Genomic DNA, 12,619 nt, shown 5'->3' with positions numbered 1-12,619 from the left:
TGCGGTTCATAAGGTAACTGTCAACTTCTTTCAGGTTAGTTTCAGTGAGGTATCTGATGAGTCAGTGTGCTGTTTTTGGGACTTGCAGACAATCAGCATAAAAGAGCATCAGCAGTGAACATTGTCACCCATGCACTAAGTCTGGAAAGTGTTCTGAGAGTCATACTGCATAGAGAATGGCTACAGACTTGTATGTCCCTCTGGAAAGAAGGGTTTTCTTCTCTCCAGCAGCCACACTGCAGTGGAAGCATGTCTTCCCCCATTACTAAACAAGTTACAAGAGAATGAAGAACTGAAGCATATGTATCATGTGATCATATCACATTACATTAGGAGGTGTCAGGTAGACGTTGCACCTGAGGATACACAGTTGGAAACGTGTTTTGCATGCCGCACTATGTAGTGAAGAAATGCAGCAGTAGAAGCATCAAATACTGGACCTTGTTCGATGCATCATCACACAGACAAGACTTTCCATCTCTGAATGAGGCCCTCGAAACAGGATCAAATTTACTGCCATATATCCTCATAACGTTGCTACAATTCCGCAAACTTCCGGTGGGATTAGTGTGTGATGTGGGCCAGTACAGTTGACTTTGAATGAAGAGGACAGAGATCTCACTAGGTTCTTCTGGTATCTTGTTCAAAAAGCCAAGAATGGTGCATACACCACAAAAAATTATGTAATAATATACTGCTTCAAAATTTGCCATTTTCATTTTCTGCTAAGCCCACTCCTGTTGTCAGCTATTATAAGGGAGTTAGCAGCACTATATAGTGACAGATATCCATGAGTGTCAGCACTTGTTGATAATTCTGTATTCATGTTCAATTTTGTAGCTAGTGTGGAAATAGTGATGACACTGCAATTGTTTATAATCAACTGACAACACTCTTCCTGCAAATAAGCCATTGACATTCAAAATAGACGACTAATTCAAATGAACTGAAGGCGATACGGCATGTCAAAGGCTTCGAAATCAAGCCCTCAGCACATGTCTTGGGAACCAGTTGGAATACAGATGATGACTCTGTCTCTTTTGATTACCAAAGGACAGTAAAAGACATGACCAACATACTGGAAACGAAGAGAAACATTCTTTGAGCAGCTGCTCAGTGTTACGACCCTCTCGGTCTACTCACACCTACTGGGATTGTTGCTAAACTCATCCTCCAAGACGCAGCTGAGAAGTCTTGCGTGGGAGGAAGTTTTGCCCACAGGTCTTGCACATAGTTGGCAGTCTTGGCTCTCAGAGTTTCATAACTTGTCATTATTGTGCATTGCCAGTAGGATAGGATTGACAGATACAAGTGGCGGCAGAAGGACGACAAACACAAATAACGAGGAGGGGGGGGGGGGGGGGGGGAGCATGATAAACTGAAAAACCAAAGCAAAATAATTGTATCTAAAAGAAAATGTGAGTATTTGCTTTACCATTCGACAGAGTGAGATGACCAAATATGAATGCAGAAAGGAATTATATTGTATGTCGAATGGTTGGTAGCTAAGGTGAGGTAAATAGAAACAACAGAGAAGAGGTTTCTGAATGTTTTGCTTTATGGCTGGGTGCAGTTAGGATACTAGGTGAGAACTAGTACTCTGATTATGATGAGACTGGTACTTGATCTCACTGGGGTGCATGTTTACTGAGGAATAGATGAAGAAAACTCAGCACATAGTAGGTGTGTAACTTGTCTGGCTGCAATTTTCCTAACTCGGCAGGATATGTGAAACACTGATATAATCAAATAGCCAGATGTTGCGGATGTAATGCACACAAACATTCAGGGTTAGTTCTGCCAATGTAGAGTTTTCTTTGAACATACTGTGCTGGATTATATCACCTTACTGGAAGAGAAAAAAAGGAGGCAGTTGTTTGTAGACTTCAGGACTATTTTTGATAACAGGTTATATAATTACTTAGGAGATTTTCACATTTGGTTTAAGTCCCAAGTTTTGCATTTGTTAGAACACTGAAGACAGATCGTCATTTATCTCGACAGCAGTTTTGTTTTCTACAGGGCTAGCGCTTAAGTAAAGCTGGAGGACACTGCCCTGGAAGTGTTATTTATGACAGGGCAGAACCGATGAGATGTTGTGACATTCAAGGAGAACCACAGACAACTGAGGATGACTCCTTCAGCACTTCAGAGAGAACTTGCTTTCAGAATGATTTCTCATTCCCTTAGACAGTATCATGCTTTTTGTTTATCAGTTAGCTTTCCAAACGCTTTTGTCTACTATCCGAAGATTTTAGATGTCACATTTTTCTTTTGGGCAGCATATCAAAGTTTACAGTATCAGATACTTTGTGGAAGTCTAGTAATGTCAGTGTCAGTAAATTTCTGTGGTATATTTCAGGTCGTCAGTTACCATAATTAGTGCAGTGTTCATGAAAACCAGATTGAACTTACATAAATATTCACACAGCTGATCACAATCAGTGTATTCCTAGGCTTGTGAGACAGTGAGTAAAGTGCTAGTGCTGATTGGCAGGTAAGGTCATTGTGAGGTTTTCCTTGTCAGGGATAGGTTGCACAATGTGTCTTTTCTGTTGTATTGGATGTATCCTGTTCTTCAGAGGGAAATTAAATGTCTGTCAAGATTGGTAATAAGCTATTCGTGACATTCTTGATCATGGTTATGCTGATACCATTGTGCCTCTTGCTACAGAAGAGATTCTCATTATTATTTTTGATGTTGTTTGTTGTTGTAACACATTTTAAGTTTAAAGTGTGTCTGTTAAATATGGTAACAGAAATAATCAGTTTTTGAAAGTACAATCAGTTAGATAGATGAAACAAAATCTACTTACCAAGTGATTCCAGGAGAACTTAACATGTAAAGGTACTGAAACTTGCAAACTTCTGGAGCCAGTGGCTCTTTCTTATGGCAGAAGGGTTGAAGGGGAAGGAAGAGGGGTGAAGGAAAAGGCCTGGTGAAGTATAGGAAATGGGGAGATTTCAGAAAACCCGCCCAGAACCCTGTGTTAGGCAAGAATTACTAGATGGGATGAGAAGGAAAGTCTGATTGTTGGGGCTTCACTGGATGAGATTTGAAAACTTGAGAGCTTTAGGTGGAAGATAAGGTAATAGGTGAGATATAGATTGCTGACAAAACATCGTGCATGAGTAAATAAGAGTAGGAAGTGATGTGCATTGTGTGTGGTAGAGGTGATGGGCAGAGAAAAACGCAGATTGAAAAATAAAAGGTATAGAAAACTAAAAGGGAGTGAAGGAAGGCATAGTTACTGAGAAGAAATGCTGAGACCGAAGAAATTAATGTAAATGTAGGCCAGCAAGGTTGAAAGAGATGATGTAATGTCAGTTTACATTTGCACTGTTGTGAGTAACTGGTGTCTGGGGGAAGAATCTAGATGGAACATGGTGAAACAGGCACTGAGGTCATGGCTGTCGTGTTGTAAAGCATGCTCTCTAACAAGATAGTGTGTTGCCAGTATATACCCTCTGCCTATGCACATTCATCCTAAGAGAGGAGGGTTTGGAGTGTTAGAGACAGTGGGAGCACCAGAAAAGCAGTAGAGGGTGTATACTGGCACGCTATCTTGTCACAGTGTGTGCTTTACAACATGACAGCCATGACCTCACTGCCTGTTTCACCACGTGTTCTTTGTAGATTCTTCCCACAGGTACCAAAGCACTCTGACACATGGCAATCATGTCCTTGGTGTCTGTTTCACCATATGTGCCTTCTGAGTTCTTTGCCAGTCACATATTGATACTTGCTTTGGGCTGCATGCTGGCTGTGGATTGGATACGCCTGCTTTACATATTTTTCTCTCTTTCTACATGTTTCCATACCTGTTTAAACAAGCTATCCTACGTCATAAACATCTACCGGCTGTGAAGATAACTAGTCTTTAACTGCTTATTTCGCCTCATTATCTGTTGCAAAGTGCTGCCATCAGGAAACTCTTTTAGGTAGCGAAACAAGTGAAAATTGTTCTGGGCCAAGTTTGGCCTGTATGGTGGATGGACAGTCTGTTCCCTTCCAGAAGAGTCTATGACAAGACTCCATATGTTTCCCAATATATGGTTGCCATAACCTTGGGTATTAAGATTATGTGCTTGGTACGGACCTTGACTGATAATGTCATGTGACACCATTCCATTGGCTGACATTTAGTTAGACTTTGGGGTCATGTGAAAAAGCCATGTCGTGTACCCTGTGACAGTGTTCTCCAAAAATAGATTGCCTTCCTTATGGTATTGGGCCAAAAAAATCAAGAGTATAAGACATTCTTTTCCTTTTGTGTTTCTCAGTATACAGACTGGGAACCCAGCATGCGCACAATTTGCAAAATTATAACTTTTCAGAGACAATTTTGTGCTAAGTTGTTCTACCCACATTTGGAAATTGCAATGCTTAAGTTGAAATTTCATCCACGGCTTTGATCAAATCATCGGAGATCAGTGATGGTCGACCTGGTAGCAGTTCATCATGGAAATTTTCTCTTCCATCCTTGAACGCTCTCACTCACTTATGCACTTTGCTGTCACTCATCACATTTGGGGCTATACACCTCACTTATTACTTGATAATTTTCAACTGCTGCATTATCCGCTGCTGTCAAATACTGAAACACTACTGTATTTCACAATCAGCAAGCTAATCAATTGGTTTAAACTTTGTGGACTAACACACTAAACAGCACACTGCAACAGTACCAATGAAAATGGTTTTGTTTAACGAGCAAGATGTGCCAGGATTTGGTGTGTATGTGTGTTTCAATGTTCATGCGACATTCGATTACCTTCGGCAATTCAGATCTTATTTTCTGAATAACACTTGTACATGAGTTCTATGAACTTACAGCTCACCCACAAATAATTTATGCATTGAGAACCAAATGCCACATAGAAAAAGTTAGATTATTATAGAAAAAGTTAGATTATTTCAGGAGAAACAGCTTGGAAGAAAAAATTACACATACCATCTACCATCATGAATCTGATTTTCTGCCTTTCCACAATAGAGCACAGCATCTTTTTGAACTGATATCCTGCTTTGTCTTTGGGGAAATTTTTGTGGAAGTTACATGGGCTGTTAACAGAGTTCAGTTCTGATGTCCAAAGGTTGGTCTTCTAATCTTTTCTGAGTTTAGTTAGAATGTTACAGACCATTTGTCATTAGTGTTACTGTTGTGATTATCTTAAATGTGCCTTGCGAGTCAATGTGGGGTTGGTGACCCATCTTCAGACTGTTTTACAAGTGTAGCAATGTTGAGAACTGATCCAAATCTTTTGATAGGCATCTTTTGCTAATCAGTGTTATAATTCAGGGTGTTTGGGAATTACCATTACAAACTTAGAAAACTGAATAATGACAATATTATGAAAAGGAAAGGTGCTACTCACCATACAGCAGAGAGGCTGAGTCACAGATAGGCACAACAGAAAAACTGTCACATAAAGCTTTTGTCAAGAGTCTGGCCTTGACGGCCTGTGTGAGTTGCATTGTGTGTGTGTGTGTGTGTGTGTGTGTGTGTGTGTGTGTTTTGTCTGTTCTGATGAAGGCCCTGCTTGGCAGAAAGCTTTGTGTGACGGTCTTTTTGTTATGCCTACCTGTGACTTGGCATCTTTGCTATATGGTGAGCAGCAATTTTCCTTTTCATAATAGTGTTATTATTCCATCCTGTATTTTCCATTGCTTGATTTAAACTTATAGGTCTTGGAGATGGGAGTCAGTAAATAACATCCTGAATAAGACCCCATGTCCGGAAAGGTACCGTTTCCATGCTACAGCTATTTGAGAACATATTTGCTAGGTAAGTATGCAACGGGGTAGTCATGGTGGGGGCTAGTTACGTTTGATCGGCTGAAGTCATGTGACATCTGTTTTACCTGTCTGATCTGGCTCAAAGCCTCATTCACATGTCTGTGAGTGTTGAGCAACATTGTTGCGTACACGTTTGCAGAACACACTGACATGATTCCTCTGAATGGCAAAGCTCACAGTAATGGAAGAGCTGCTTGTTACCTTTATTGAGAGCATCCTCTACAAGATCAGACTCCATTGCATGCCCTTTTCACCACAATTAATGCAACGGCTTTGAGAAAGGGTAGCTGCACTATCAGCAGATGTGACTGCGGTGCTCCAAGGAGATGCTGCACACCCAAATTGGAAGTCAGACTGCATTATGTTGAAGAGAACCTGTCGATTACATGAGCAATTTCTGTGTCTGTTAATGAATGGAATTGTAAAACAAGTGATGTATTGTGCCACACACAGTCAATTACTTTTAAAGGTGGGCGCTTTATCAACAGCTTTCAAATGGTTGTAGCATGTGAACGTAGCATTTCTGGACATGGGTTCCAATTCAAAATATTATCTACTGACATCCCAGTACAAGTCCTAGAAGTTAGTAAAGGGAATTTCCTAACACCCTGTATAAATCACAATTTGTGTTGCACACTACACATCAAAGAAGTGTATGGGTTCTGACTGTGGGTGGGTCATGATATTTGAAGTGATATGTCATCTCTGAAGACCGATACCAAGAAATTTTGGCAAATCCTCACAAAGGGGCAGAATCATTTCAAGAAAAATTAAAGTTTTGAAGCTTTAGAAAGTTAAAATGTTGGATGTTAAATCTGCACATATCAGTGTGAAAAAAAGGAATATAATGTAGTAACGATCCCCATAAGTGAAGGTAGACTATTATAGTGACAATCCAAAAGAATAGTGGTGCCATTTTAAACAGTGTAATAATCTAAAGAGTGCAGAAAAATGGAAAGCAATTGCTCAAGAATGTGTTGGTGTGTCGAGGACTGTAAGTTGTCTGTGCCAGTTTTGCGTATCGCTGCTGTCATGATTATTTCATGGTGTGTGGAAGACGTAATTATTGACCATGGTATGTGTCAGAGTAGTTTTTTATTATTTTTATTTTTTAATGCAGTTACCCTAGTCAGGATTACAGTGTTGTGTATTCTGCGGCATTATCTGAGTTTAATGTAAATTGATCAGTAAAATAATGCAGAATTTCAGTCTGGTTTGTGTATTTCTCAATGAAAATGTATTTATAGTAAAACATATTAAATTATCCACAATGATTGTGTCATTTGTTGTATATCACATTTACAAATATATCTTAACTGCATATATTTACTAATAAATTACTTGGCATATGACCATGAGCAGTCTCACATCCAGTGAAATTTGGTCCATGGAAATTTGGAATTTCAACTTGGGAAAAACTGTAATCTCAGGAATATTTTAGCAGAATAAAATCAAAACGTTGCAGTGGACAACAGTGTGTCTGCTTGTCAGGGCAGCCTGCTTCCTGTTTGCGTGAGCCTGTTGTTCATTAACTAAAATAATTTTTCAAAATAAATATTGTGTATAAAAGCTGTTTAACTACTTACTTTTTGACAGGGATATTCGAACAACTTCAGGGAAAATAAAGCGTGCAGTTTTACAGTTCACACCTGGGAGTTGGATGCAAGTTAGATGGTTGGATCCGTCTTGTACTTACATGCGCTTTTTTGCTCTTTGCCAGCTTGTCATTTTTTGGCAAGTCTCAGAGCTAAACACATTTTTCCTTAAACACATTTTTGAAATGCCACCATCCCACCCGATTGTGGTTGTTCGACTTGTTCTTATTGGTGTCTTTGTTGCACCATCTGTTAGGTAAGTAGTCATTTAATTATTGGTTTAATTTAAGAATTTTTTGCTCTTGGAAACTAAATGAAGTGGAACATTTGTAATGAAAGCTTGTACTGTAATTGCATTTGTCCTTGTGGTAAACTGATATATACTAATTTTTCTTGGATTCAGTGTTGTTTTGAGTTCTCTGAATTATATCACTGCTTGTCATGTAATTATGTATTACAGTTTTTACGCAGACATGTTCTGCTTCAACAATACTACTTTGATTTCGTCCTTCAGTACATGGCAATAATATTGTACTTTCGATAATCTTCTTATAAAATTTGTCTGTCTCTTCTAACTTCTTTAAATTAACGTTTTGAACATGGTAGCCATTGACTGAAAACTGTTGTGTTAAAATTTCAAAAATGGTCATCAATCAAATCTCAAGAATACTCTTAATGATTTCATTCATTGCCTTAACCACTCTGCATTTACAAAATGCTGTAACTTTGATGACCTTATTTGCCTGGATCAAGTACTGTGGTGTGCGAGTTTGTTCCAATACAGGGCATGTGAGCAAGTGGCAGAGGTGTTTCTCCATTGGTTGGAGGTGTGTCCCATTTTTTGTGTTGGTCTAGCAATGAGGGAGTGATCTCCAAACAAGTTGGGGCAGTCGTTTCCTGGGGCTAGCTCTTACTCTGCAGGGATATCTGGCAGCAGCTTACTCTTCCATCTGGTGATGCGGTTAGACTACGATATTCCCTCCAGTAGTTAAGTCCTAGCGATGAAGCTCGTTCTAGATTTCAGTTGGCAGACTGCAGCTGAAACTGTTGGTGGGTATAGTAGGCACCCTATTGAATCATGTGCTGAACAAGAAATGTACAGTATTTTCTTCAGGAGGGCTTCATCCACACTTGAATTAGCCAAACCAGTGAAAGACTGTGTCCATTAAAATCTAAATTACCTCTATAAGTAATCACCCAGTGCAGTAATAAACACTCAGCACAACTCAACAAAAATTATTAGTGACAGTCAGTGTAAATGTTTTATCCATCCGACTCAACAAGCTTGCAAGCGCAATGATTAACATGGCAGTAATAAATGATCTAGGGCTTTTTCCCGGTAATTGGGTCAGATAGGAAATTTGCTATTACAACTTACTTCACATCAATTTGTAGCCAATGAAAGTAATGAGAATTGCTGCTGCAATTTATTTAATTTCTGAGGTGCATAGCAATTTTGGTATTTATGCTGAGTCTTTAAGTGTAATTTTCAGTATCTTCAGAGGATAAGTCGGTCAGTGGGGGAGTTGAGTGATGGATAGGCAGGCAAACGAGGGGCGTCCTGTTGCACCTGTCGCACCTGTTCATTCATCTAGTGTTTTCCAAAACCAGTTATATAATGTCATGATTTCAAAAACTGGTTAATCTGTGCTTCAGTACCAGTCAGTAGATTAGCAGGTTACTTTTCAACAGGGCTCAGTTGTTTTACAATTTCGTGAGCAGATGTTTGACAGTTCATACATTGAATGTGTGACACTGTAAGTACAGATTTATTTTCAGTACATTATGGGATTTTGGTTCTTCATGAGAACTGACAGACTGATGATTTCAGGTATGTTGTTTCATGTTGTATTGTACTGAGTTCACATCCATCATCTCGATTGAAACTGAGATTAATAATTTTTTTAAAATTCTGAATTACTAATCCTCTCCATCTGTTCTAGAAGTATTTAAGGTATTGCAGTGTTGCCTCTATCTCTGATTTTGGATTACTTTCATAATTATTTCTGTTGGCAAGTAACAAGATGAATACCCACTCAGGTGCTTGGTACCTGGTTTAGAGAAATTGGGCAGATCCAGTTTGAAGTCATATATTCTACAGCCATCATGTAATTATTTCCTGCCCATTTGCATTGCAGATGCTCTAGTTTGCTTTAAATATGTAATCAGCTCATACATTTTTTGGCTAGAGAATGAAACAATTTAATCTCAGTTATAATGCTCTACCCTGTAACTTGGGTCCGTGTTCTGTTTGAACAAACAGTTAAACAGTTTTAACTACTCGCAAGTGATTATATTTTTCGTGAATAACACCACCATGTACACACTATAAAACTAACGTGCTGAGATGTCATATCATGTAATAAGTATTTTTGCCTAAAGGTGAAGTTAGTAAGAGATAAGTTGTCCCAATTCTGCCCTGTGGGTTGCAGATACCTGCAAGTGTTCTCATATGTTGGGTTAGGTAGATGAATGTGATAAGTCTCCCAAGCAACTGAGCTGTGCCATAAAAACCATGGTGCACTGTGTACATTTGGTGCTGTACACAGTGTCAACCATTCTCAGTAACTGGGTGAATGCAGAGTTAGCAAAATGTCCATTCCGAAATCACCTTGTGTGTGAAATTTAATGGACAGGTGCGATCATTGTTAAGGGATGTTTTAGATATCAGATTTTCTCTTCAGTCTCATTGTCAACATTCGCCTTGGGCAGCCTAAGAAGGCATTAGGTGGCTTTGTTACGCAGGTGACATCCAATGACTGGTCCATGTTCAAAGTCGCTCAGCTCCTGTGACCAGTCCATTGTGCTGTTAGTTGCTTCTACTAACAATAGTTTTCACTTCACCTTCTTTTATACTGACTTGTCCACGTCTCGTGAGCTCTAGTGGTTAATTCCACATTATTTAAGGGTTAACCAGATACTTTTGGCCATATAGTGTGTGTGTGTATCTGTCCTGTGTGTATCTGTCCTGTGTTGGATATCAAGAAATAATTTGTGCAAATCTATTGCACAATTTATTGCTTTCAGATGTGCAAGCTAGTGAGGTATTCCACTCTTTGCATCTTTACTGAATTTTTGTTTGTTTGTTTGTTTTGCAGACAGTATTATAGTTACGTTACAAATCCATTGTGCAAACGTGTGGGAACACAGTGTTGGGTATATGGTGCTATAATGGTAACTGAGGCCATTTTGTGCATAAAGAATGGCAAAGAGCTGTTTGAACGCACACAGGCATTCAATATTGTCTTGTGGCTTCTACTGCAGCTGCTAACTTCTATACTTTGCGTATATGGCTGTGTTCTGTGGCATCGCTACATACAGGTATGAAATACTATATAATATGTCATTAGTGAATGTAATATTTGTTTGTCAATTTTCAAGAAAATAATTCTAAAGATAAATGTGACTATATGAATGAAATGGTGAGTAGTGAGTTTTCAGTGCTATAGTATTAATGCTGTATATTCTAGAATTTTAATGTATGTTGTGATATTAACAGCTGTACTCCTAAAATTCTGAGAGTCTATGTTCAAAGTCCCCCAAGAAACCATGGCTCTTGGTGAGGTGGGGTGGCTTGTATGCCTCAGCGATACAGGTAGCTGCACCACAGATTCAACCATAATGGAAGGGTAGCTATGGAGAGGCCAGACCAACTTATAGTCCCCGAAAGGGGCTGCAACCTTTTCAGTCTGCAACAATCTGGGTGACTGGCTGACGTGTCCTTAAAACATTGGCCAACATGGCCTAGTTGTGCTGTTACTGTGAACAGCTGAAAGCAAGGAGAGACTGCAGCCTTTGCTTTTCTATGCTCTGCTATGTGGGCAGTTGATAATGGTGTATCCTCTTGGGTAAGATATTCCAGAAGTAAAACAGTCCTCCATTCTGATCTCTGAGCAGGTACTATTTAGGAGGATGTTGTCATCAGGAAAAACAAGTGGCATTCTACAGGTCAGAGCATCAATGTTGGATCCCTTGATTGAGTACAAAGGTAACAGAGTTTAAAAATCAAAGAAGATAAAATGAAGTTATATGGAAGAATAGAGGAAATAAGTGAAGTGTGGTGGCAGGAAGGAAGGGGTTATAAATATAAGATCAAATAGAGGTAATGCAGGAATACGTGCAATAAAGACTACAAAAATGGGAATGCACCTAATCTATTAAGAACAGGATAGTGAAAACATTATCGTAGCCAAGACAGACTTGAAGCAAACACCCATGTCTGTGGTACAAGTTTACATGCCTATTTATTATGCAGATGAATGAAGAGATTGAAAGAATGTATGGTGAGATAAAAGAAATTATTCAGGTAGTTAAAGGAGAGGATTATGTAGTAGTGCTGTGGGGGACCGTAATTCCATAGCAGGAAACATAGGAGAAGGAAAAATGCTAGGAGAACGTGGACTGCGAGAAAGGAGTAGAGGAGGGAGCTGCCTGGTAGAATTTTGCAAAAATAATTATTTAATTATCAATAGCACTTGGTTTAAAAAACATGTAAGAACTTTTATATGTAAAAGGTGTCTCAAACCTTTTCTGTCAAATTGAAACAGGTGTTAGAGATACAACAACCTACAACACTGAAGTGAAAATTCATGACGTATCTCCTAATATCGTGTCAGAACACCTCCTTTTGCCAGGTATAGATCAGCAACTCGACGTGGCATGAACTCAACAAGTCATTGGAGGTCCACTGCAAAAATATTGAGCCATGCTGCCTCTGTAGCTGTCCACAATTGTGACAGTTTTGCCAGTGCTGGATTTGTGCATAAACTGACCTCTCAGTTATGTTCTATAAATGTTTGATGGGATGTCGAACAAGCTGGGTGGCCAAATCATTTGCTCGAATTGTCCAGAACGTTCTCTAAACCAATCGCAAACAATTGTCGCCCTGTGAACATGGCGTGTTGTCATCCATAAAAATTTCATCTTTGTTTGAGAACATGGCTGCAAATGGTCCCAAAGTCGCCGAACACAACCATTTCCTGTCAGTGATCAATTTAGATGGACCAGAGGACCCAGTCCATTCCATTTAAATGCACCATTGTGGAACCATCATCATCTTGCACAGTGCCTTGTTGACAGCTTGGCTCCTTGGCTTCATGGGTTCTGCGCCACACGCAAACACTACCATCAGCTCTTACCAAATGAAATTGGGACACATCTGACCGGTCATGGTTTTTCAGTCATCTAGGGCTCAAACAGTATTGTCACGAGCCCAGGAGAGGCA

At 39.4% G+C, this 12,619-nt stretch overlaps 1 protein-coding gene across 8 annotated transcripts in view; it reads left to right on the top strand.

Moving 5' to 3' along the window:
* Positions 1–12,619, top strand: part of LOC126236486 (phosphatidylserine synthase) — a 162,347-nt gene that overhangs the window by 78,669 nt on the left and 71,059 nt on the right. For all 8 annotated transcript variants that reach the window (XR_007544926.1, XR_007544924.1, XR_007544923.1 and 5 more), the window contains exons 5-6: positions 7,397–7,651; positions 10,494–10,716. Coding sequence is in view for 4 of the 8 variants with exons in the window: in XM_049945831.1 (XP_049801788.1) it covers positions 7,397–7,651; positions 10,494–10,716 (478 nt within the window). In the remaining 4 variants the exon portion in view is untranslated. The remainder of the gene's footprint in view (positions 1–7,396; positions 7,652–10,493; positions 10,717–12,619) is intronic.

The sequence above is a fragment of the Schistocerca nitens genome, chromosome 2, assembly GCF_023898315.1.
Source record: "Schistocerca nitens isolate TAMUIC-IGC-003100 chromosome 2, iqSchNite1.1, whole genome shotgun sequence".
In the NCBI taxonomy this organism is placed as follows: domain Eukaryota; kingdom Metazoa; phylum Arthropoda; class Insecta; order Orthoptera; family Acrididae; genus Schistocerca; species Schistocerca nitens.
Note: the sequence above shows the minus strand (reverse complement) of the source record. Positions and strands in the feature narration are given on the sequence as shown.